Below are 25,970 nucleotides of genomic sequence, written 5' to 3' on the forward strand. Positions count from 1 at the left end.
GTCTGACTCTTGGTTTAGGCTCGGGTCACGGTCTCACGGTTTCGTGGCTTCGAGCCCCGCGTCGGGCTCCGCGCTGACAGCTTGGGGTTCTCTGGGTCTCCCTCCCTCTGCCCCTCCGCCACCCACACTGTCTCCGTGTCTCTCAAAATAAGTAAACTTAAAAAAATTGTTTTTAAATAAACCGTCGAGCAGGACAGACTTCGGCTGAGCTGGCAGTGAGAGAAGTCGGTGGTGAGAAGGGTGGTTGGAGCTGGGTGGTTTGGGGTTCAAGTCCTGGTGTTTCTGGCCCGGGCGTGAGGACACCAGACTGCGTGAGTTGCCCCCCGTGGGCCGGTGTCATCTGGGGACACAGTGCCTGGACAGAAGTCGGGATGAACCCGGCTCCCTCGGGCCTGGACCACGAAGGTAGAGTTTGGTGTCACTTAGGAAGAGGGGTTGAGGAAGAGCGAGACAAGGGGGAAAGAGGGCGCCGTTCCTTTCTGGAATACGGTCCACGGTTCTTACGCCCTCCCCACAAACACTCGTCAGCAGATACGGAACCGCTCTTGGGGGGGGGGGGGGACACAGGGCTAGGTTCCTTGGGGCATCTGGTCACGGTGTTTTCACGAACTGATGAACGTATAGCCTTGTTTTACGTGTGCTCCTGTTTAAAGAAACCTTATTTTATATTTTTGATTCATTAAAAATTTTTTTGAATATTTATTTTTGAGAGAGAGAGAGAGAGCAGGGGAGGGGCAGAGAGAGAGGGAGGCACAGAATCCGAAGCGGGCTCCAGGCTCCGAGCTGTCAGCACAGAGCCCGATGTGGGGCTCAAACCCACAAACTTCAAGATCGTGACCTGAGCCGAAGTCAGAGGCTGAACTGACTGAGCCACCCAGGCGCCCCAGTCGGTTTCCTTTTAAAAGCTAGGTAGCGTTTCCTTTCGTGACTGACCCTCTGTTATTTTTGTCCCCCTGGGAGCTGAGCGCCGGCTCCGGGTATCTGCTTGGCTGACTTGGTGGCACAGAGGCGCTGACAGGAACCACCCCCTCTTCCTGTCCCAGGCTTTGTGAGCAGGGGACGCCCCATCTGCCTGGGCGCTCGCGGTCTCCCGGCGGGAGCTGGCCAGGGCCTTCCTGCAGGAGCTCTGCTCAAGCTGAAGCGGCATCTCCCCGGGCACCGGTGCCATTTGCCGTCCTGGCCACGGGCGCTCTGTTAATTTTGGTTTTCCAGGGTTGTCCTAACAAAGCACCACAGGCCGAATGGCTTAAACCACAGAAACTTATGTGCTCACAGTCCTGGAGGCTGGAAGTCGGAGGTCAGGGCCCGTGGGATTGGTCTCCGTCCCTGGCTTGCAGGGGGGTGTCTTCCCTCTGTGTGCACAACACTGGCACCCGTCTCTCTGTGTGTCCGAATTTCCTCTTCTTATAAGGACACCGGTCAGATTGGATCGGGGTCCACCCATGGGACCTCATTTTACCTTAATCTCCTCTTTAATTTTTTTAAACTTTTTAAAATTTATTTTTGAGAGAGAGAGAGACAGAGCATGAACAGGGGAGGGGCGGAGAGAGAGGGAGGCACAGAATCTGAAGCGGGCTCCAGGCTCCGAGCTGTCAGCACAGAGCCCGACGTGGGGCTCGAACTCACGGACCGCGAGATCATGACCTCGGCCGAAGTCGGACGCTCAACCGACTGAGCCACCCAGGCGCCCCCTTAATCTCCTCTTTAAAGGCTCTGTCTCCCAACACGGTCACGTTCTGATGTCCTGGGGGTGAGGACTCTGACATTTGAATTCTGGGGGGACACAGTTTAGCCCATAGACCCCCAAACACGAGAACCAGCCTCGGGACTGCACTGGCTTCGGGTCGCTCGTAGTTGCTGTCCCAGTTCCCCGGTGTCACCTCTGCGTGAACCTCGGTTTTGTACCGTGTCTAGTTGGGGAAGGGGGGTGCTGGGCGTCCCTGGAGGCTGGGATCCCGATGCCCGTGACTGCTCGTGGCCCTTGCCAGCCGGAGGCCCACTCCGGACGCCCGTGTCCCCGCTGGGCTCACGCACTTCTGTCTGAGCAAACCTGGGAACCGGAGAACGTACTGAGCGGCACCTGCAAGGAGATTGTGTTTCCGGGAGTTGGGGGTTGCTTCGTCATCGTCGCAAAGAAGAGCTAATAGCTAATGGCGCTTCCCGGTGCCAGGTGCCGTGTGAACTCGCCTATCCCAGTGACATCCCCACTCTCTAGATGTGGAAACGCAGGCACGGGGCCTGTCCGGGTCCCCCAGCTCGGGGGAGGGGGGGGGCGGGGGGCAGGCGGGCCCGGCCTTGAAACCAGATGGCGTGTCCCGTGGCCAAAGCGGGGAGAAGGCCGGTTTCTGTTTCTGCTTCGCGTCTCCCCATTGCGGGCTGTCCCCTGGTCCTTCCGTCCCGGGAAGCCAGGAGGCACCACCCAGGGCACATCGACCAGCCTCCACAGTCTGGCCGCGGCTCTGGCTTCGGCTGTCTGTTTCTGGTGTCTGATTTCTGTTGTCGTGGAGACGGGGTGACAAACGTCCTCGGCGCTGGCCCTCGTGACGCGTCGTTGGCGGCCAGGATGCAGCCTGGGGCGCCGCGGGCCTGCCCCGTTGCCAGGCCTCTGGCGTCGGGCCGAGATCGGAGGCTTATCGGAGGCCCCAGCCCGCCGTGGTTTTTCCCAGAGCCAAATAAACACGAGCCGGGTCACACCGCGGGAGTGGACGCTGTCTTCCTTCCTTCTCTGTGCCCCGTGGGTTGGTTTTCCCGGAGCAGTTTGCTTGCCCACGAGGCCGTTGGCAGTGAGGATAGAAATAGCTCTTTGTGGTCGGCGGAGTTCTATCGTCGGAGAGCAGCCCCGTCCTCCGGGCACCCCGATCCCTCACGGGCCTTCCTCAAAGCCCTAAAGAGGCCTCTTCCTCAAATTGCAAGTCATGCCGTCCCCGCCCGTGTCCGTATATGAACGTGACGCGTGCCCCCGGCTCCCCGCCGGGTGCCCGCTGGCCTCCCGCTCCCCTGCATTTCTGACGCCTCTCCAGCCGCACCCCCGCCTGGCCAGTGAGTGCCCCCCGTTTTCTGACCGTTTTCGGCAGGAGTTCAACCCAGGCTGGCCCTTGCCCCTTCCCTGCTTCCTGGGGCGAGGGCTGTTCGGACAAGGGGGGGCCCCGGGCTGGCGGGACTTTTGACTTTTCCTGGGAAGGCGTGAGGACGGCGGGGTAGGAGGGTCCTCGGGAACCTCACCTCGGCCCAGACGGACAGGCACCTGCTCTGGGCGTCGAGGCGTGTGGGACGCTTCCACCCCTGGGTCTTTGGGCCCGGAAGAGTGGCGCTTCGGAACGTCTCGAGGGACGGACGGATTGCCACCAGGCTTCTTTTAGGGGCTCCCCGACGTGACGGGTTTTCCTGCAACGACCTTCTGGTTCTGTCTTCCCCCCGTACCTGGCTCTTCCCGTCGCCCCCGGATGAGAGATTCATCCTGTGTTTTCTTCGGCCACGGCAGATGGCGGAGGAGTTTGCGTCGAGGGCGTGGGGGTGCGTCCAGCTCTGCCCTCGCCGGCGCGATCATGGCAGCTGGTAGCGGTCACTCTGACGCCCCGTGTTCCCACCTGAGAAACGGAGAGGGGGGGACGGGCGAGGTGTCTCGTGCCAACCTCGTAACCTCGCAGTTGAGGACACCGGAGCCCGGAGGGGCCGAGTGCCCCACCCGAGGTCACACGGCGGTTGAGAGCTGGGGTCGGGTTCGTCTGGAGCTCTTCTCGCCGGCCCGCCGGCCACCTCCCTGGGGCCCGGAGGGGGGCGGTGAGATGCCGGCTGTTCAGATGCTCCTGTGCGTCTGGCAGCGAAAGACGGCTCCTTCCCACCCACCTGGTGGAGGAGAAGCCACGTTTCTCTTGGGCTCTGCCCGCTGGATCCTTACAGAAAAGGAGCTGATGCTCAGGTGGGCAAGGGAGGTCCCAGGCTGGGGCGCCTGGGGGGGCTCAGGCGGCGAAGCGTCTGACTCTGGGTTTCGGCTCAGGTCATGATCTCACGGTTCATGAGTTCGAGCCCCGCATCGGGCTCTGTGCTGGAAAGCATGGAGCCTGCTGAGGGTCCTCTCTCTCTCTCTCTCTCTCTCTCTCTCTCTCTCTCTCTCTCTCTTTCTTTCTCTCTCTCTCTCTCTCCTTTCTCTCTGCACTTCCCTGCTTGCTCTCGCTAAATCAATCAATCAATCAATAAATGAACAAACTTGGGGAAAAAAAAAAAAAGAGGTCACAGGCTGATTTTTGCCCGTGCCTTGATCACGGGCTTTTTGTGGGCGTGTGGGGGACATTTCTGGAGGGGAGGCCGGCAGTTGAGGGAGGAGCTTAAGGAGACTGGATGCAGGGGGCTCCCTGCTTTGCAACTCTGCCGCCCTCCAGAGACCGAAGGCCTTACCGTGAGGAGCAGAAAGCGTCTGAACCGGGCCTCTGGCTCTTCCCGTGCAGGGGTGGGCCGGGGAGGGGTGGGGGGAATGGGTGGCTGGCGGAGGGGCAGACCCTGCCACCCTCCCCTCAGGCCGTCAGGGGACCTTCTTGCCCCTTCTCCCGAAGCGCCGGGTAGCTGCCTTCCCTGTCTGTTCCCTGGGAGAGGCGCGAGGCACGAGGCACGGGAGCACAGTCAAGGCTCTGAGAAGTCCTGCAGAAAAAGTCTCGTGTTTAGCTCCACTCCCCCCACTCCTTCCTCTGCTTCCTCGACCCTGGCTTAATTCCCGCCAGACCCGGGAGCGCCCAGGTCCGTGGAGCCCACGTGGGGACCAGAAATGACGGGGATGAACGGGCAGGCACCTTGCTCACCTGGGCCCCACGGTATTCCCACTTTCTCGGGGTCTGTGGGCATCCCAAAGCCAGTTTAAAGCTGTGCCAAATGTACTCTCTGCCGGGAGCATACGGTGGCCGAAGGAGGCGGAGGTCCTTTAAACTCTCGGTTAGGAAAGGGGCCCTGGGCTCCCAAAGCTTGGGGACTGACGGGCGAGTACCCGGCTCCGCGGCCGCCTGCCCGCCCCCCCCCCCCCCCCCCCCCCCCGCAGCCTGCTCTGCTTTGCACCCGGAGGCCTTTTCTGGAACGGCGCTCGACACCGGCGTGTGTGTCCCCTCCTGAGGCTTGCGGCCTGCTGCGCATGCGGGCAGGGTAGGCGTGACGGGGCTCAGGGTAGCAGGTGCGCATTTTTCCTGGACGCTCAGCTCGTGGGACGGCGGCATGCAGATCCCGGCCCCTCTCTTCCTGGTCCTGGGGCCTCGGCCAGTCCTCTCTCTTCCTCGTCTGTAAAGTGGGGATAAGGGAGGTGGCCTGCCTCACTGCACTTAGACCCCCCCCACGGCCATCCACGGGCACCCGGAAGGCACCGCTCTTGCCGTGTCGCTGCCTGTTGTCGTCTCGTGTTCTGCCTCCCCTCTCCCTCCTCCCACCCGTGGGGATCCAGGACCGGGAGAGGTTTCTAAGGTTTCTTAACTGCCCGTGACTCCCCCTGACTGCTGCGTCGTGGGCAGCACTTGGTCGCTGGGGAGACTTGGTTCCAGTAGGAATGTCAAACTTGGCTGCCTCTCCTCGGGCAGGTCGGCTGTGTGCAGAGCCTCCGGTCCCCGGTCTGCAGTGGCAGGGGCAGCCCGAGTGAGCTCGTGGAGGAGGATGTTGGGGGGCGGGGGGGGCTCCCCGTAGACAGACTTCCTTCCTCCGCGGCGCCAGGTCCGGCCATCTCTGTCCCCACCCCGAAGGCCGTCGCTCGCTGCCCTTGCGGGTGGGGGATTTCGAGGCGGGGGTGGAATGGGGCCAGGCAGTGGGACCTTGAGAACGGAGACGTGGCAGTTTGTTGAGCGGGACTTCAGAGACATCCTCTCTGCCCGGCTTATTAGCCAGCCTCCTGCTACAGGAGGTCCCAGAACAAAAGGACACACGTTTCCCACCTGCTGGGAACGTGGGGCCGGGGACTGGCACCGTCTCCCCGCCGGCCTTGTGGGCCAGGGTCCTTCAAGACGCAGTCCCGAGGTTACCTCCTCCAGGAAGCCTGCCTGGACTGCCGCCCGTTCCCTCTCCGGTCCCTCCACTCTTTGTGTCCTGGACGCTGAGGCCTCGGGGCAGGGCCTGTGTCCGCGTCCTTGCCCTGCCAGGCCTGGTTGCTGGTGGATGTCCGCTAGGGGGTCGCCGGGTGAGTAGATGAGCAGAAGTAAACTGAGCCCAGTCTCCTCGCGGCTCAGCTGTAAATGTGCATCGAAAGCCAGCCTTCTTCTGTGAAGTGGAGGAAATATCGACCGAAGGTGGACGAACACAGGCGCGCCTGCCCTCCCCACCCCCTGACCGTTAACCCCTGTCTGCAAACAAAGGGGGGCCGGGGACTGAACCGCGTCCCTCAGTTTCTCCAAAGGCAGATGTTCTGTGCAGCTGGGGAAGCAGGTGCGCTTTGAATTGGGGTCCGCTGGGCGGAAGTCGGGGTCACCCCACTCCCACCCGCGGAGGCCCGGGAGGGAGCCCCCCTCGGAAGGGGTGACCTTCCCCACCCCTTCCCCTCCGACCCGACCTGCTCACCAGCCCACACTCAGCGGCCCCTCAGAACTTCGTGCTAAAGCCGTGCGGTCCTGTCGCCTGTGCGGCCGACTGCGTGAGCAAAGCGGACAGAGGGCGGTCGCGGGACCGTGACCCTGGGCTGGGTCAGGGGAGCATTCGACAGCAGCTGTCCCGGCCGCACACTTGGCTGGCGGGTCCAGCCGTCCCCGCCTCGCCCCTGCTGTCACCATTGTGCAGAGCCTCGCCCTGCGGGAGCCGTGGCTTCCTTGGGGACGGAGGGGGCCTGGTTGCCGGGACAACCAGAGGTGAGGGGGTGGGAGGCCAGGCCTCCGGCAAATGGCTGAGCCTCCCGCAGCCCCAGAGAGCGAGCGAGCGAGCGGGCGCCCCAGCGGGGCGGGCTGATCCTGGACTGCAGGGCACAGTATCAGAGGATCCCTGTCAGCACCTCCCCCCTAGGAAGGGGGTACGGGATGGGGGGCAGTAGGCGTTACTCGCTGCCTCCTCCCCTGTGTCCCCACCGCCCCCCAGCTGCCCGGCGGGGCCGGGGAGGGTGTGTGGGCACGAGCGTGTGGCCGAGGGCCCAGCGCGCAGCAGGGTAATGAAGAGAGATGCGCACAGCTGCTGAGCTCGGGCCCCCACCCCGTGTCCACACTGGACTCGTCATCCAGCAGAGGGACAGAAGAGCGGGCTGTCCCTCTGTGCCAAGGACACCCACCCCGCGTGTTCCCCGGAGGCCGGAGGTGGGGCCTGGGTGGACCTTTGTCCCGAGGGTCTAGGGTCAGGGACCCTGCCCTGCCCCGGCCACGTAGGCGGAGGGATGCCCACGCCCTACGCCTAGTTCTGCTCTGTTATCGTGCGACATCGTCAGGCTGTTACTATTTTAATACTGCATCGTCTCCAACAGGAACAGGTGCTCCCGGAGTGCAGGGCCCTCTGTCCCCTCGGAGCCCAGGGTGCGGTCTGCAGAGCCCAGGACGGCCGGGCAGGGTCCCTGACGGCCCCGTGAGATTCCGACCTGAGCGAGGGTCCCAGGGAGTCCCCGCCTGGCCAGCTTCTGGGGGTCCCGAGGCGGCTGCAGGAGGGCTTTTCGCCCTCGACACCGTTCGTGCTTTGCACCGGATGATTCTCGGTGTCGGGACCAGCCGCGGGCGCGGTCGGGTGTGGAGCGGCTTCACGCACTAGATGCCAGTAACACCTCCTGCCTCCAGGTGGAGGGCCGTAACCACGTCCGGACGCTGCCAGGCCCCTGGGGGACAGAACTGACCCCGGAGGCTGGGGGAGGGGGGCCGGCGAGATGCAGGGGACAGCGTCCCGGCGCTCAGGGCCACGCGCTGCTGTGCACGGACGTCTTTTGAAGGACGGCGGGACAAATCCCCGTTTTCCCGGCTCCATGCAGGAGTGGGAAGGGTATCCTGTGCCTGCCAGAGACCAGGTCACGGCCGGTCCGGGCCCGCGGGGCACACGTCGGTAGATCCCTCCCGCCCCTAAGCTGAGGCGCCTCTACCCCACGTGCAGGTGAGAACACGGAGGGTCCCGGGTGTCCACAAATGCGGAGGGTGCCTGGGCCCCACTCTGCCACAAGAGCCCCGCAGACGGGCGGCTTGGCAGAAACTCATTCTGTCACGTGGGGAGGCCGGAAGTCCAAAGTCAGATGTCAGCTGCGTCGTGCTCCCTCCGGGGGCTCGAGGGGAGGATCGGCCTTGCCTTCTCCGGCCTCTGGTGGCTTCAGGCGCTTCTGGGCTTATGGCTGCACGATTCTGGTCTTTGTCTCTGTCTTCACGTGGCTGCCTTCTCTCTCTCTTTTAAAAAAAATTTTTAAATATTTATTTTTGAGAAAGAGAACAGGGAAGGGGCAGAGAGAGAGAGAGAGGGAGACACAGAATCCGAAGCGGGCTCCGGGCCCCGAGCTGTCGGCACAGAGCCCGACACGGGGCTCGAACCCACGGACCTCGAGATCATGACCCGAGCCGAAGTCGGACGCTCAACCGACAGAGCCCCCCGGGCGCCCCATGTCTTCGTCTTCGGGGCACCAGCGGTCAGGGTGGCCTTGTCTCAGAAATATCCACAGAGACACTGTATCCAGATAAAGCCACATTCGGGGCACGGGGGCGAGGGCTGCACCATGTATTCCGGGGGCTAAACTTCAACCCTTCGTAGCACGTGATGGGTTCTTGCACATCTTCCGGATCTGGCTGCCTCCCAAGGGCCGGTACAACCCAGAGGAGGGAGGCCTCCCTGAGGAAAGCGTGCGGGGCTCTGAGGAGGGAGGCGTGCCTGGCGGGCCTCTGGGAGGCAGGCACCCGTGTCGGCGTTTGGGGAACCGCGTGGGCTCATTGTTCGTTCTGATCGAATGTCGTCCGCACGCGGCTCAAGAACTCGGAGATACGACCTGCGGGTCTTTAAACTTTACAACGAAGGAAGCAGCCGTTCGAGGAGCCACAGAGAGTCACACGGGCGGCGTGTTAGTCAGGCTTGGGGACGTAAGTGCAAAGGCCCGGCTCCTTGAAAGCCAGGGGCGGCTTACAGAGCGTGGCGGGGAGCCCCGGATCGGCGTCCCAGGCCCCGGTCCTGCCCCGCTCCCCGCCAGCCTCGCTTGCCTCCTCATGTCGGAGCAGAGACCGTGGCGAGCACCGGGAGAAGCTGCCTTGCCCGAGATCACAGCCGGGTGGGTAGTCAGACCGGACCTGCTTCACCTGAGTCCTCCTCCTGCCCAACCGCCCCCGCCCCCCCCACCCCTGCCTGCACCTGCAGAGCACACGTGGGCGAAGCCGCAACGAGGTACCTTTTCTTGGTCGGCTTGCTGACGAGCTCCCGGTACCGGTGTCTCCCGAGGCCGGGCGCCGACTCTGGCGTCTGGGCCGGTGTTTCCTGTTGGTAGCGACTTGCGCGATGACCTCGAGAAAGAATGGGTTGACAGCGGCTGGGGCTGCTGCCCGGGATGCCGGGGGGCCGAGATCTAGAGCAGCGGAGGCGGGACTGAGAAGACGCATAGGGCAGGTGCTCCTGGGGCCTAGAGCCAGACGCAAAGGGTCAGGCCCAGAGAGGTGGTCGGGAGGGGCAGGCGCCTAGCACGTCCCCGGCTGCTCCCCGTGACCCGTTCAGTAGCCAGGCGCGGGAGGAGGTGAGGAGCACGGTGGCCGCGTGGGCCGCTGTGGTGGCCGGTCCTGAGCAGCTGCAGGGACGGGAGCCACCTCGGGTCTCGCGAGGACACGAGTGCATCCTGTTCCTTCTGCAGCTAAGGTGACAAGGTGACTCATGTCAGTGGGTTTGCCACCACGAAGCCGGCCTTCTCCGGCCCCATCGTCACACGAGCGTGACCTGGGACGCTCGGGGACGGTTGCGTTTTTATCCACGGCATTGGCTGGACGCATCCTCTGTGCTCGCGTGTGTCTGTTCCGCTCGCGTGACCCAGGCTGTGCCTGTTTCAATCACGGTTGTGTCCCCGGGGCTTGTCAGCCTGGGGTCTGGCACACGGTAGGTGCTCAGTAAAACGGGCGCAGCCAAAGAATGTTCTGGGCCTTTTGAAGTGACGTGGCGTAGCTGGGGCCGTCTCGAGGCCGTATGAGTTTCCTGTGGTTGCAGTAACAAATCACCACGTTCCGCGGTTCAGAACAACACCGACGTACCGTTCTGGAGGTCTTACGTCCTCAAATCCAGGCGTAGGCAGGGCTGCCCGCCTTCTGGAGGCTCCGGGGAGATTCCGTTTCCTTGACTTCTCAGCTCCCAGAGGCTCCCGTGTTCCTTGTCGTGGGGCCCGTCCTGCATCTGCAAAGCCAACAGCGCGGTGTCTTCGGGCCTCTCCCTGTCTCTGCTGTCTCCTTGCTCACGGTTCACTTGTGTCGTTTTTTTAAAGGACCCTTGCAGTGTCTTTGGGCCCCCCTGGATGAGCCAGGATAATTCCCCGTGTCACGATCCGTAACTTAATCACACCTACAAAGGCGTTCTGCCGTGCAAAGTCACGGGTTCCAGGGATGAGGACGGAAATATCTTTGGGGGGAAGCGGGGCGTTATCCAGCCGGGCACGGGGGCCCTAGAAGAAAATTGCCCTTAGGAGCTCCAAAGAGGAGCACCGGAGGGGGATGTCTGAGTCCTGAAACGTTCACTCGTTCGTTCATCGACAGTTTCACCCTTGACTGGCCATGTGTGTCCTCTGGGCCGGGCCCCGTGCACCTGCCCTTACCAGCAGCAGGTGCACACAGATGCCTCAGACACGGTCATACTCGAAAGGGCGACAACAGCACGGGGCCCACGGGATTGTGTGGGGTGCCGTGGGGAGCCTCCCTTTGGCCGACGGGGAGGGGTTCCCCCCATTGGCTTGTAGCTGCTCCTTTGGGGCTTTCCCTCCGAAGGCTGGTCACCGGGAAACCCGTGGGTCGTGACGGTCCTTCCCCTTTGTTGCCTGGAGTGTTGCATCCATTTGGGGTGGGTGGTGTCCTGTTTGCCCAGGCGGGCCACCTGAAATGCCACGTCGGCCCCTGGAGTATCTCAGCTGGGGGCGTAGCTGCCAGCCCCAGGGCTGCCCCAAAGCCACCTGCTTTGGGAAGGTGCCCCTCTGCCCAGCGGACCAGATTCTCTAGTTTGGATGGAACCTTTAGCAGATGGTAGGTGGTCTAACTTGCACTGGCGGAGATGGGCCACTAGAGGGCGCTATCCTTCAGGCGGTTTCTGCACACGCTTCCCTGGTTTTTTCTCTAGTTGAGGTTTCTTGTGGCAGGTGCACATGGAATTTTTTGTGTGTGTGTGTGTGTGTGTGTTTAACGACTTAATGATTTAATCTTCTTATTTTCTCAGCAGAGCACGCTTTGGATTTCCCCGAATACAATGGGACATTACTGATCAGGTTAATTAATACGAGTTCGCCGAGCAGGGACCAGGCGAACTTGCTTCACTGGGCTTTGTTTTTCCCTGCCGTTTCCATTTTCTCTTTATTAAGCAGACTTCTCTCCTGGTGTGTTAACCTTGTTGGGCTTGTCCGCTCCTGGAAATGACCAGATTTCCTTACCCGCCCCCCGCCCTTGGTCAGGGCACCCTGCCCCACTTGGCCCCAAGGGGCCGTGGCCGATAAGCATAAGGGGAGACGTCGCACGTCGATGTGGCTTTTTTGACAATTCTGAGTTTCATTTGGGGGTGGTTTCCCTCCTCTGCCCCCACCTAATGCTTGTTCTAGATCCTTCCTCCCTCTTTGTTGACTCATGGCAGATTTTCATGACCAGTGATTGAAATTGTTTCCACGTCCTCACCGAAACCCGGCACGATTGATGGGTAGAAATGTGATAAACTCACCGTCCGCAAATCAACGGAACAGAGCACACACATCCCATCCAGATTAGCACGGATGCAGCCAGGATGCAGTGATTACCAGGCATTGGTGCGAAGGGCGGGGGGGAGGGGGACCGAGAAAGCAGGAGGCAAAACCGGACGGCCCTTTTGGGGGGTCAGGGGAGGCTGGCCGCGGGGACGTGGGTCCAGCTGTTCGTCAGCTCACGGACATGTGCCAAAGGGCACCCCCTACATGATATGATGTTGGCCCTTGAGGTTTTCGGGAAGCCAGGATTCTTCGTCACCCTCAGAAAAGCAGGTTTGCCTGCTGGGGGGGGCGGGGGGCTCTCCCCCATCCTTTGTTCCTGGCATGTATATGCATTTTAATTTCACTGTGAGTCACTTGAGACATGCTTCTGAGCCTCCCGTGGGCTCTGACTTCCTTGTCCTGGTCGCCGGTCACCATTCGCGGTGGCTGGCCTTGGCTCCCTGCAGGCAGACTTTGGGCGGCACCTTGGGCTTCAGAATTGGCGTGGCGGGGGGCGGGGGGGTCACACCGTGTTGCTGGCACCGTCCAGCCGCCATCGTGGCGTTTTAGGTAGAGTCGAGGTTCTGTTACAATTCAGCCTATTTAGCGTCTGTTTTAAATGCTCGGCCACCAGATAAAGATGTTCGCGGTGATGCCCGTGCAGTAAATTAAGGATCTTTGAGATCCGATCACACCTGGTTTGCAGTGAAGTGGATGTTTCCACGTCTGGATTCTTTGGGAATGGGCGACGTGGGGGTTCGTGGCCTCTTGTCATCTGAACGTTCAGTTAATGAGGCCGTCCCACCCCTCGATACTCACAGATGCCTGAGGCTGTCGGGATTCGGTTCGACTCGGTCCCATCAGGTGAACGCACCTTCGTGGGGTCGTCTCCATGCGGGGCCGACCCCTGGGGACGCAGGGGTGAGGGTAGGGTGCCGTGGGGAGGGATTTGGTCTTTGTGCAGGGAGGCAGTGGAGGACGGGGACGGTCTCTGGGCACAGGAGTGACCTGATGGGCTGTGTTCACGGGACACAGTCTTGAGAACCCTTGGGAGCTGGACCGGAGGGGAGGGACCAGGAACCCGAGACCCGCAGAGACTAGAGCGGACGCCCCGGCCTTGCGCTCGTCCCGCCACAGTATCCGGCCCCCGAAGAGTCTCCCTGCCGCATCCGGGAGGTGGCTTGAACGAGCTGACCCACTTGCTCCCCGCCTGAGCAGCCGGCACGTCGACTCGCCCCTAAAGGATCAGTCATCCTTCGTGAGCCGGCAGCCCAGACCCCTCCCGTGTCCCGGTTTCTGCTCGCCAGGTGGTTTACGTGGTAAAGCTGACATTTCCCGTTCACCTGAAAGTCTTTCTTCCTGCCTCCTTCCCACAGACAATTGGTTTTTCTGTGGTCCTGGCATTTTCCTGATGAGCCAGGGCGAAGGGGAAGAAAAGGCCTGATCTGGGTCGGGAAATTCTCTGTTTGACATCAGCTTCTGAGCTCCAGGCTTTTTTTTTTTTTTTTTTTTTTTTTTTTTTAATATTTATACCGAAGCAACTTTTGGTATTCAGAAGGCCTGCTTTCCTGGAGACGGGCGGACGGCTTTGTTCTTGCCGGTCTCTGCTCCGGGTGCATGCAGCAGGTGGCTGGTCGGCGTGCACCCGCGGGCGGCCGAGGTCTGCTCCAGAGGCAGCTTGTCCCAATATGTCCCTAATTGCAGAGCAGAGTCCTCCCTCCCGGGTCCTCGCCCTCCGCGCAGCCACATCACAGTAATTGGGTCCTTGGTGACCCACGACTGCCAGGCTAATGTAAGCCTTAATGGAAACTCTCTTTTCCCACCCAATTAAGTGGCTGGAGGTGGAATGTTTTGCAAGAACAGTCTGTTCCCTGCTCTTCTGACTTTGTGCCTCTCACCTAAATTCTCCGCTCAGCCCCGTTTTGTCTACGTAAACACGTAGTCGTTCGTTCCTTCCCTAAATATTTATCGCACGCTTCATGTCAGGCTTCGTGCAAGATACGAGGTCATGGTCCGGACCAGCACCTGGCGCCTCTACAGCCCTGGGGGAGGGGGGGCAGGGTGCAGGGAGGCGGACACACCCCACAGCCACGTGACAGGGGGTAAAAGATTGTAGTTGTCGCGTGCAGGGGGCTTGGGAACCAGAGGAGCCCTAACTCTGTCTAGGGCATGAGCGCAAATGGAACGCTGTCCTGACAAATCCGGGGGCTGTAGTTGGAGTTAGCCGGATGGAAACAGGTCGGGTTCGCTCATCACGGGTTTGGGGGGTTTGGGTTTAACCCCGGAGCCGGTGGGAGCCGTGGTGTGGATTACACCATGGTTAGCTTTGCGTGCCGGGAGGACTGCTGTATCAGACGGGACTCAGTTTGCAAATGACAGGAAACTCAACCCAAAGTGGAACAGGAACAAGACAGAATCCCCCGTTGCGTTTGACAGAAAGAGCTGCCTGTGGCTGGCCTCAGGTAAGGCTTGATCCAGCACACGGATGGTGTTGCTGAACTGTTCCCTCCGTTCTGTTGACCCTGTCTTCATTTCCAGGGTCGGCTGGGGGGGGGGTAGGATGGTGGTACTGCTCCCACGGGCATCCTTGCTGGATTGAGGCCATTGGGAGAAAGTGCCCGTCTCATTCTGCATTCCCAGCATGGTCTCCCTATGGCCGCTGACCCTGATCAGGCCAAGCACGTTCCTGCCTCGATAACTGTGTTTTGGGGAGAATAGCATACCCATTGGCTCCACTGGGGTTGGAGGCAGATCCCCACCTGGATTGTAAGTCCCGAGAACGGTGTATAGATGCTGGGCTCCGTTTGACCAGAAGAAGGGCGACCGGGCGCCGGAGAGAAGAAACAGCAGAGTCCAGGATGGTCACCTGCAGAAGCGGAGAGGCTGAGGCAGGACCCGCGGGAGGCTGAGTGGCCCTCCTGGTGACGGGTTCCTCCCCTCTCCCCACCGGCTGCCCCTAGGACCGGACACAGGATGCGGGGTCTGAGGAGGGTCCTGTCTAGCGTCTCAGTTCCTCTCTGTGCCCTTTGCGTGTATATGTGTGTCGGGAACTTTCCACCTTCAATCACCCACGGCTCCAGATTGAGGTTATCGTTTGCGGTGGCTTCTTGTGGTCAGGGCTGTGCTGTGGGGTTCCCTCTTTTGATTTCTCTGTCCCTCCAGATTGCGTGCTGTGTCCCCTGGGGCTGGGGCAGTGCTGCTGGGGGAACCCCAGCCCAACGGCGTGGGCACCAGCCCTTTGGAAAAGAGGGTCTCGGGAGAAGCCAGGGTGGCAAGATGATCGCCGTGGGGACAGGCAGTTCTGAATCTGGCTCAAGATCGAGAACAGGGATTTGGAGAAGGAGCGAAATTCTGGGTTCCCCCTCCCGCAGGCAGGAAACGGTCTGTGCTTCCCTCCGACCCCGCTAGAAGCTGGGAGATGTTGTGGTTTGGGGTCGGGTGCTCGGATCCATCCCTAACCAGCTGTGCCAGCTCGGATGTGGCTCGCTCTTTTAGAGACCTCGTCCCTGGTGGGAGCCTGGCATGATAGCGCGGGGAAGATGTGCTCAGTAAATCTCCTTCCTTCCTGGGGAGGCAGTCACCTGGGGCAGGCGCTGGCCGGGTAGAAAGTTGCTGAAACGTGGCCCCTGTCTTCATCTCTGAAAGGGACACAGAAGTCGCTCGCCAGTTTGGATTTCGGGGGACTGGTGGGGTGTGCTCGTGTCTTCTAAGTTCTTGCTGCTCTCGGCCCGGCATCAGCAGCATCACCCTGGGGTGACGGTTACTGACGCTGAGCCTCGGACCCTGCCCAGACCTGCTGGATCAGCCTGTGAGCCCAGGGGGATCCCAAGTTTAGTGCCTAGGGGGTGAGTGGTCAGCCAAGGCCCCAGGGCAGGCTCTGGCTGATGATGGGAGGCGGGGGACGATTGGCATCCCAGCGGTGACAACAGGGGTATCCACGGTGATGTCCTCCTAGGGCTGGTCTCCCTTCTGCAGGTGCCCCCTGCTGGGTTCCCCAGGATGTGGCCCCTGAGCCCCCCTCCCACACCCTTCCCAGGCTGATCCAGGCAGCGTGCATTTCCCCGGTGTCACTGGAGACAGAAGGCATGGAATGATCTTTTCCGTCAAAGCACAGAGGAGCAGCACAGGGTCTTAAAACGGCGCCGAGGACAGGGGATTCCAAGGTTCTGAGCTGTGTAGATGCCTCTTGCATCCAGCAGAAGGTATTCCTCTGAGCCTGTGGGTGATGACAGAGTCACCCGGGGGCGACCTATTTCTTCACCCCCAAACTTACGGCTTCTCTCTTGGCCACACGTGAAGGCACAGGCGTGTGGCCCTCTGTGACTTCCTCGGGGTGGGGGTGGGGGGTCTGCTGCAGACAGAGCTCTCTTCCTGCAGGGCCGCCTGGCAAGGCGAGTTCTGCGCCTCGGCCCTTCCTGGCCTCAGAGGTGAGCACCCCGGGACAGGCTCGGCTGCGGCAGGGCCCCCCTCCCTGCGGCATTGGCTGTCGTGAGCTTTGGGGCCGGGGGCACGTCCTCCAAGCACAATGTCCTAATAACTTTATTTCACAAGAACGTAGGAATACGGCCACGGCCAAGCCTTCCCCGTCTCCTCCTTTCCTCTGCCCTCCCCGCTCTCAGAGGTTTAACACTGTCCTTGTCATTGGGGACCGGGGCCTGTCCTTCTGTTCTCTATGAGTTTAGATGCATACACCTAGGAATATATCACTTTGAGTCTCTGATTGTGCTGTTTGCATAAATATCACGCGGGATTGTCTTGAAACCTGTTTTTTATTTATTTTTTAATGTGTATTTACTTTTGAGAGAGAGAGAGAGAGAGAGACAGAGCATGAGCAGGGGAGGGGCAGAGGGGGAGACCCAGAATCCGCAGCAGGCTCCAGGCTCTGAGCTGTCAGCACAGAGCCCGACGCGGGGCTCAAACGCATGAACCGTGAGATCATGACCTGAGCCAAAGTCGGACGCTTAATGGACTGAGCCACCCGGACGCCCTTGACACCTGCTTTTTACAATTCAACACCATGATGCATATTGAACTTAATTAATTATACATTGGGCACCTGGGTGGCTCAGTTGGTTAAGCGTCCCAACTCTTGATCTCAGCTCAGGTCTTGATCTCAGGGTTGTGAGTTTGAGCCCTGCGTGGGGCATGGAGCCCACTTAAAAAAAAATAAATAAATAAAATAATATATATATATGTATACCTACATTCATCCCATTAGTGCTTTCTCTGCTAGGTCCTGGGCCAGGCCGTTGGATGCCAGGGGCCAGGACACATCCTTCCCCTCCGTCTCCTGCCGGCTCACGACGATCGGCACAGTGAGGACAGGCTCCGTCTCGTTCTCCCCTTAGTGCCCGGCCAAGCGGCGACAACGTAGGTGACCCTCGATGGGTGTTGGCTAGATCAGCAGGCTGTAGGACCCGGCCCGAGGCTTGCTTGCTGCTGCCCCAACGGGACAGATCTTTAGCCGCGAGCTCTTGATGTGAGGCCAGTAACGCCTGCTGACCTCCTGTGGATTTCGCTTTTTTGAAATGCTCGCACGTTTATTTTCGCCGGTAAACGTCGAGAGCCGGGGTAGAACCGTGTGCCCTGGCAGAGCGAAACCCCATAAATCAGATGTCAGACCGAGCGACCCGTGTGGTTTGGGTAACCGTCACGGTACTTTTTTGTTGCTGTGGTGTTGTCTGTGCGGTTCAGGCACTCATCCTCCGCCGAGAAATGACCGCGAGTTAAACACACACAGATATACGGAGCTCGAGACGGTGGGCCGGCGTGCTCGTGCCGAGGCCAGATGTCATTCCTCAGGAAGAACCAGCCGGATCTGCCACTTTAAAGGTTGAGAGGCTCAGGGGCGCCTGGGTGGCTCAGTCGGTTGAGCGTCTGACTTTGGCTCAGGTCACCACGATCTCACGGTCCGTGGGTTCGAGCCCCGCGTCGGGCTCTGTGCTGACAGCTGGGAGCCTGGAGCTACTTCGGATTCTGTGTCTCCCTCTCTCTCCGCCCTCCCCCCGCTTGTGCTCTTTCTCTCTCTGTCTCAACAATAAATAAAACATTAAAAAAATTTTTAAAAAAAGGTTGAGAGGCTGTTTTACGTTGCGCTACTGGGTCGGGTCGCTGGAGGTCATTTCACTCCCGTCCCACATCCGGGTCGGGAAGGACAGCGGCCCCCCGGGGGACTGTCCGCTCCCACAGACTCTGACCCTGGGCCGAACACTGCCCTCCATCTGCTGTTAATTCTGGGGATGGTGGAGATTCAGCCCGGACCCCCTAACCTCCTGGGAAAGACGGGGCCTCCCGTTTCAAGGCCTTTGCGAGCGTGATACGCCGGGAGTAGCTCACCCCTTGGAGTTGTGATCCGTAGCTCGCTCTGAACACGGAATCTGCAGGTGTCATGGAGGGCTGTTCATGGCTTCCCCTCCCCCAGCCGTGGAGCGTGTTCTTGCTTAGATCTTCCTTGGGCCCTGTTTTTATGTATGTATGTATTTATAAATGTTTAGTTTTGAGAGACAGAAACGGAGTGCGAGCAGGGGAGGAGCAGAGAGAGAGGGAGACACAGAATCCGAAGCGGGATCCAGGCTCCGAGCTGCCCGCCCAGAGCCCGACACGGGGCTTGAACTCGGGAACCGTGAGATGATGACGTAGCCGAAGTCGGATGCTTAACCCGCTGAGTTGGGCCCTGTTTTACCTGAGCTGTGAGATCTTCACATGAAGTACAATTTGATTTATTGTCTGGAAGAACCACTGTGTTAAAAAAAAAATTTTTTTTTAAGTTTATTTATTTTGAGAGGGAGGGAGAGGGAGAGAACGTGTGCACATGCACGGGAGTAAGGGAGGGGCAGAGAGAACGGGAGAGACCCGACTCCTGACTCACGGGGCTCGAACTCCCAAACCGTGAGATCGTGACCTGAGCCTTGGACGCTTCAGTGACTCAGCCACCCAGGCGCCCATAATTACTCTGATAAAGTATAATTTCTGCAAACGACCCCCCTGAGCGAGGACGGAAGCCGGAAAACTCCCAGGAAGCCCTCACTATTTGGCAGGGGCCTGGAAAGCCTCATTGTTGGGTCTCCTAAAGCACAGGGAGGTTACCGTCCCCCCGACTGTCCTTGCCCCGGCCGTGGGGGGGGGGGAGGGGGGGGACACGTCCCTACCCTCCCTTACTTTTCCTCGCAACTCCGAGGACGCTCAGTTCCTTTGAGGACCGGCTGTGACTGCGAGTGGGTGTGTCTGGCCCCGGGCCGGTAAGCTTTCCTCCCGGTTTCAAGTTCCTCCTGTAGACGGGGGATCGGGTGGCCCGCACGCTGTTTTTGTTGGAGTTTTCTCTTTGAGCCGGTTCACACGGGGCTGCTGAAAATTCTCCCCCTGATCTGTTCGGCACCAAAACCAGGACGTGTACATATGGCGTGAAAAGTCTCCCTAGGAGGCAAAGCATCGTGGAAATGACACCCTTAGAAAAATGGCAGAAAATGGAGTTGTCAGTCTTGAGCTCCAGAGGCTGAGGCTCACCCCCCGCTCCACCCCCGCCGTGAGGCCTCTGGATCCTCCGCGAAGCAGGTGAGCCCCCAGTGGGCTCCCTGCACCCCATCGTTGGCAGGCCTTGTGCTGTGGTCCCCCTTCCTGCCCCGGCGCCCCTCACGGAGCGAGAAGCCGAGAAGCCTTTATGCATTCAGACCTCTGCCCCCCTGACCGTGACCTTCCTCTGTGAGCCAGCAGCTCTCAGAGTTGGGCTTTTGCAGTCATGTCAAAGGGGAAAAAAACAAGGTGCCTAAAAGCATTTTTTTTTTTCCTGGGAAAGAGCCTGGGTATAAATAAATAAATGAAACCCATACGAAGGAAAAGATTAAAAAAAAAAAATCAAAGATGAAGCCTTTGCATTTGGCCTGGGGTGTGAGTGGCAGGCTTTTTATGAGATACGCTTTCAAGTGTTGAGGTTGTGGTTTTCAATTGTCGTTCCTCCTTTTTATGTGCTCCTAATTCCAGGCAGGAGAGGTGGGGTTTTTTTGTTTTTTTTTTTTGTTTTTTTAAGCCTTGCCCAGTCCTTGGGTGGGGTGATGGAAAGGGAACGGGGCTTTGGAATCATGCCTTCGTGCATCGATTCAACAGATGCTAAAAGGCGAGCGTTTATGGAGTACTTCCTGCATGCCTGGCCAGGATCAGCTCGTCGGCGGCCGAGCCGGGATCCGAAAGCGACAGGAGGCTTCTGTTGTGCCGTTACCCAAATGCGAAGGCCTGTTGTGTGCACGGGCCGAGTTAGCCCTGGTGTGGATGGGGGCGTATGGTCCAGGAAAGAGAGAGTTCTAGGGCCGTGTGATGTGAGCCAGGCAGAGGGGAGCCCGGGGTGGGAAGGGAACACCCAGGAGGGCTTCCTGGAGGAGGTTGCCAATAAGCTGAGGCTTGAAGGTGGGGAGGACTTAGCTGGGCGTAGGGAGGTGCAAGACCAGGTTCGGTCCTGACTCTGGGGCTGACGGGGTGGGGGGGGGGGGCGGGGGGTGTATGTCAGGTGCGTTCACAGCGAAGAGACTGGGGCTCAGCCAGGACCCGGCCACTCCCTCCCGCACTTGTTAGGAGATGAGATGAATAGGTGCCTGGCCCATAGTAGGTGCTCAGGAAACGTTAGCGGCCCACAGTCCACATCCCACGGACAGTAAGAACGTGGATAATCCGTTCACTGCCACCTGAGGTCGCAAAACGGCGACCCCTGGTTGGCCGACAGAACTGGAATGATTTGCACACGTTTATAAGTTGGGAGATTCCACACTAAACCCTGAATTTCGAGCCTTTTTGAAAGCTTGTGCTGCTGGTGACTGCTCTCAGCCTGCCCCCCACCCCAGGCCGAGCGACGGGCGGCCGCTTGGCTCTGTCTCCTGACCCGGGCTTCATCCTGTCCCCCAGGCTCCCGGCATCTCCCCAGCCCTGTGTCCCCTGTCCCACAGCCACGCGGTCACCCCCGCAAGCTGAACTTGGGTGCCGTGCGGACCTTGGCCATCGCTTTCCTCCTGGTTGGCTGTCAGGCTTGGTGTGGACAAGGGCGTTCACCTCAAAACAGTGATGCACACTCAGGAAATCAGTGAGTCCCCAGCCTCGTGACACGGAGCCCCCATCCCTTTGAACGTCCACACCCGTTATACACCCCAGACGCCGGCCCTCCCAGGCCAGCGGATCTTTCTCCGTGACTCAGGGCAGCTGGCAGTTTGCATCTTTGAAGTGTTCCACTTTCTGGCACATGGACCAGTACTTTAGAAACCAGAACATTCCAGGGATCAATGGAAAGCCACTAAGCTGGCGGAGTAGGGTCCTTGGGGAAAAGCCACCGCGGTTCAAGCAGAGCCCCTCCTTCCAAATGTCAGACTGACCGTCGGAGGATGGTAACAGATTCAGACAGAAAGGTCCTCGGTGACGGGGCTGTGTCCCTTGGGGAACCCCGTCTGTGAGGAGCAGCGGAGTCCCGAAGAGGCGTCTGTGGATCCCTGCCGTGGCTCAGGTCCACGTGGCTGCCACGTTGGGCTTCCAGAATCCCGGCTCTGATGTGTCACCCGTATGCTTTGCAGAATCAAGATCCAGATTCTTGATCGTTCAAGGCTGCACCCAGTTGCTTCCTCCTACAAGAAGCCCTCCCTGGTTCTTCCTGGGATGCCTCCCCTTTTCCCTCAGTGCCTCAGAGCTTGAGCTGTGAACCCAGAGCTGAGCATTCATGATGTCGCTTGTTCCTCAGAACCCCTGCGAGGCGGGTACTGCCACCGCTCCCACATTACAGACGGGAAAACTGAGGCTTAGCAGGGCAAAGGGACCCACTCCAGACCACGGGCCCGAGCGTGTGGTAAAGTGAGATTCCAACGCCGAGCTCTGTGGGCACAGCCCCGGGCTCATAACCGCCGGCCCTGTCCTGTCCCCCCCCCCAACCCCGGGCTCTGAGCACAAACTCCTTCGGAATGTGAGTCCTTGAGCCAGACAGAGCCTGGGTCGTTCTGCCAGAGCGTTTCTCGTCTATTAAGGTCGAGAAATCTCGGGTCCTGTTTAGTGTTATCTTTGATGTTCAAGGGCGGGGTGGAAACTTCTCTGTGTTCATGTGACCCAGTTTCCGTGCTTTGAAAATGCGGTTCCTTTCTCTTGCCCGGCTCCCTGTGTCTTTGAGACCAGGCGGCAGGGCCCTCTGGAATCATCTCTGTGTCCACGTGCTCTGGCTCACGTCCTGTGTCCCGGTGGGCGGATGGCCCGTGTGGCGTCTTTCTTGGAGGTTCCACGGGCTCGTCGTCGTGACTCACCTGTGTGGCGCACCTGTGTCCCAAAGCCCACCTGGGCCACCCCCCGCTGACGTGACTCCAAAGCCTGTTGTTCTCCTGGGCTGTGAGCATAACCACGGCTCCGGCGGCCTGGACCCCAGTGGACCTCCTTGGCCTCTCGGTCCTTCTGTGATGTCGGCCTGGGAAATGGGATTTAGGAGCTCAGGGTCTCTGCATACACCCACAAGTATGCGCCTCGTGTATACGTGAGGACTTCCTCTGAAAGATCTCTTTTCCTCTTTCCTTTTTCTGCCTTCGAACACGATGGGCTGGTTCAAATGGCTTTTGCAACTCGTTACATAGTGAAAAACAGTTGCTGAAACTGGGCGGCTGTTTTCTCCGCTGGCCTGGGCCACCGGTGGGCGTCATCTTCAGAGTATTGCTGGGAGAGTGGGGGTGGGGACTTCTCAGAAACCGACCTGAGCATCCTTTACGCGTCAGGGTGGTAACATTTGTCTGTATCTTGCACGGAGTCAGGCTAAGGGCTTGGGGGTGAAAAGACGGCCGTGCGTGGGGCCAGTTCCTAGGATGCGCCCTGTGGGGGTCGGATTAGGTTGTGTGCGTGCGAGGGGCCGACCGCCGGGCAGACCTCCAGACCGGATGTTGTTGGCAAAGCATTCACTTTTCCTTTCCTCTTTTCTTTTCTTTTCTCTTATCTTTTCTTTTTTCTTTTCTTTTTTCTTTTCTCTTCTTTTCTTTTCTTCTCTTTTCTCTTTCTTTCCTTTTCTTTTTTTTCCCTTTCCTTTCCTTTTCTTTTCTTTTTTTCTTTTCTTTTCTCTTTCTTTCCTTTTTTCTTTTCTTTTCTCTTTCTTTTCTTTTCTTTTCTTTTCTCTTTCTTTCCTTTTCTTTTCATTTCTTTCTTTTTCTTTTCTTTTCTTTTCTTTTTTCTTTTCTCTTTCTTTTCTTTTTCCTTCCTTTTCTCTTTCTTTCCTTTTCTTTTCTTTCTTTTTCTTTTCTTTTCTTTTCTTTTCTTTTTTCTTTTCTTTTCTCTTTCTTTTCTTTTCTTTTTCCTTCCTTTTCTTTCTTTTCTTTTCTTTTCTTTTCTTTTCTCTTTCTTTCCTTTCCTTTTCTTTTCTCTTTCTTTCCTTTTCTTTTTTCTTTCCTTTTCTCTTTCTTTTCTCTACTTTTTTTTGTGGTAAAACATACATAACATGAAATTGATCATTTTAACCCTTTTTAAGTGTGCTTTTTTCAGTGGCGTTCATTCCATTCACAGTGTTGTGCAGTCACCACCCTCCCATCTCCTGAAGCTGCTTTTCATCAGGAACTGAAACTCGGTCCCTGTTAGGGGACTCCCCCTCCCCCCCTCCTCCCCCTCCCCCCACCATTCCACTTCAGGTCTCTGGATGTGACGACTCCGGGTCCCTCACTGTGTGAGTACAGTCGCACAGTGTTTGTCCTGTTGTGAGTGTTTCAAGGAGCTGATGCCCTCCAGGTTCACCCATGTGGTAGCTGGTGTTAGAATTTCCGTCCTTTTTTTTAAACTTTTTAAAAATGTTTTTTTTTTTATTTATTTTTGAGAGAGAGAGAGAGTGTGAGTGGGAGGGGCAGAGAGAGAGAGGGAGACACAGAATGTGAATCAGGCTCCAGGCTCCGATCTGTCAGCACAGAGCCCGACGCGGGGCTTGAGCCCATGAATTGTGAAGTCGTGACCTGAGCCGAAGTCCACTGCTGAACTGACTGAGCTACCCAGACACCCCCTTCCTTTATTTTTTTTTTAAGTTTATTTATTTGCGAGAGATGTGAGCAGGGGAGGGGCAGAGAGAGAGAGAGAGAGAGAGAGAGAGAGAGAGAATCCCAAGCAGGCTCTGTATTGTCAGCACACAGCCTGACATGGGGCTTGAACTCCCCAAACTGTGAGATCATGACTTGAGCTGAAACCGAGAGTCCGATGCTTAACCGGCTGAGCCCCCCAGGTGCCCCAGAATCTCCTCCCTTTTTCCGGGTGCACAGCATTCCATCGTGTGGGTACATCACATTCTGCTTCATTCTGTCACCCCTTGCCGGGCACCTGTGTTGTTGGCCGCCTTTTGTGAATCGTGCTGCTGTGGAACATGGGAATGCGAAAGTTGACCGCGTAAAAAGCCTCGCCTCAGGCCCTTCACCGATGTTAGAAGCAGGCGACCTGGGGCCCCACTGCTTTCGTCCTTGTGCGGGGCGGAGGGTCGGCTGTCCGCGGAGCCCGCTGTGTGCCTGGCTCTGGGCTGGAGACCTGGTGTTCATCATTTCACCCTTCCAGGGGCCCTGACATTTTGGGGAAAGAGGCTCAGAGGGGTCACTGGGTCTTGCCTGGGGTCACAACACTAGCAAAGTTGGGGGGATCCCCCCCACCCGCCTGCCCCAAAGCCGTCAGGCCCTGTCCCCATGCTACTTACCTCTTCACATGCCCGGGATCGGACGTGTGGTTGGTTCACAGTGACCGGGGTGTTGAGAGAGAACGCGTGAGAACGTTTCGCAGAAGAGAAGACCTGGGCAAACCGGTGACCGATGGAGAGGCCGGGCTGTGGCGTGTGATGGGGACGGTTGCCCAGTGTCCTTAAGCAGGGCTGTCAAAGCAGCAGGTGCCCAGGCCCCACCCATTGAATCGGATCTTGCGTCTGGAGGCTGGAGTCCCAGGAGCAGCCGGGCGCCAGAGGAAACATAGTGTGACAAGGGCAGGGGTGTTAGTCCTCGGGGTCCCCCACGGCGGATGTGACCCCAGGCATTCTCCTGGAGGGCCTCTAGTGTGGGGAGCGAGGGATCCTGTAGGATCCGAGCCCTGTGACTGTGAAGTGCGCCCTCTACCCAGCACGTGCGCGCGCACACACACACACACACACACACACACACACACACACACACACACAGAGACACAGGCTGGTGCTATCTAGACCCGAGGTCATGGTGCCTCCAGCTCCAAGCCTGTGGTCTGGTTTGTTGGGTCCTATTGTGTGCTCTAACACCACAACCCTGGCCATTACCTGCTTGTCAGCTTTCTGTCCCCTTGAACCTGGCCGTCGACAACAGCGTTGCTTTAAATTCCGGACTTGCTGGGAGGGGCCTGCACCCCCAGATTCCGCGGCTGAGGACACAGCTCTGCCGGGAGCAGAGGGACGCCCGCCTTTGTAGGCCCCGTCGCTGTGATATTCCAGCTTTGTCCATCTCAGCAGCCGTGGGAGGGTCTGGAAGCATCCAGAAGCTTCCGTGTCTTACTCATGTGTTCCAAAGAGCAGCGAAAACAAGACTGGCAGGGCTTGGCGGGCCCCAGAAGTCCTTGGCGAGGGGGAAGAGCCGGGGGATGTATTCTCGGTTCGGAGCATTTTCCCTCGGACTCTTTCTGGGCAGCAGGCCATTTAGGAATGTTTGTTAAAGGCTTGGAAAACAGGAGTTGATTCCTTCCTGTTTCTGCTGCCAACGTGCGAGGCCATGGAATTCTGTTCACACCAACCCTTGTTTTCTTCTCTCTTCCTGCTCCACAGTGAGTGACCTACAGGAAGAAGGCAGACATGCCATCGACTCGCCGATGTCCCCTGCCTCGGTGGACGTCCACCCCGAAGACACTTTGCTAGGTAAGGCGGGTCCTGCCGGCCCCCTGTCGTGAGCGAGCTGGCCTTCCGCGGCTTGTGCCCGGGGCTGGTGAGGCTGACAAGGGGCACCGTCGGTCGGCGTGGTCTGCGGATCTCACATCATCCCAGCTGGCGTTGGAGAGTCGGGGCTCCTGGCTCAAGGTCACGTTTAGAAAAGGCCGTAGGAAAAACTCCATCTTCCTCTGAAAGTTTCCGCCTCTCTGATTTCAGGTGTGAGCTCTGTTAGTATTTAAGTACGACGAGGCCCACAGATCAGGGGCTGACCACCCCCAAAACGATGGCCTGTTACACGCACAATTCCCGGGGGGAGGGGGGGTTCCTGCCAGGGGTGGCTGGGAGGCA

General features: G+C 58.8%; 1 protein-coding gene and 1 long non-coding RNA gene across 5 annotated transcripts in view; one reads left to right on the forward strand and one right to left on the reverse strand.

Moving 5' to 3' along the window:
• The window catches only part of PARVB (parvin beta), a 102,507-nt gene that overhangs the window by 25,186 nt on the left and 51,351 nt on the right, over positions 1–25,970 (forward strand). For 3 of the 4 annotated variants that reach the window (XM_042993491.1, XM_042993494.1, XM_042993495.1), the window contains exons 1-2: positions 2,949–3,039; positions 25,521–25,610. In XM_042993491.1, coding sequence (XP_042849425.1) covers position 3,039; positions 25,521–25,610 — 91 coding nt within the window. In that variant the 5' untranslated portion in view covers positions 2,949–3,038. Of the gene's footprint in view, positions 1–2,948; positions 3,040–25,520; positions 25,611–25,970 lie in introns of those variants that run through there. The other variant, XM_042993493.1, reaches the window with a different exon arrangement.
• LOC107180991 lies at positions 23,930–25,408 on the reverse strand. Its single transcript, XR_001511771.2, has 3 exons — positions 25,023–25,408; positions 24,438–24,666; positions 23,930–24,107 (listed from the first exon to the last, which is right to left on the reverse strand). It is a non-coding gene; the product is annotated as an uncharacterized LOC107180991 (long non-coding RNA).

The sequence above is a fragment of the Panthera tigris genome, chromosome B4 (assembly GCF_018350195.1).
Source record: "Panthera tigris isolate Pti1 chromosome B4, P.tigris_Pti1_mat1.1, whole genome shotgun sequence".
NCBI classification, from domain to species: Eukaryota; Metazoa; Chordata; class Mammalia; order Carnivora; family Felidae; genus Panthera; species Panthera tigris.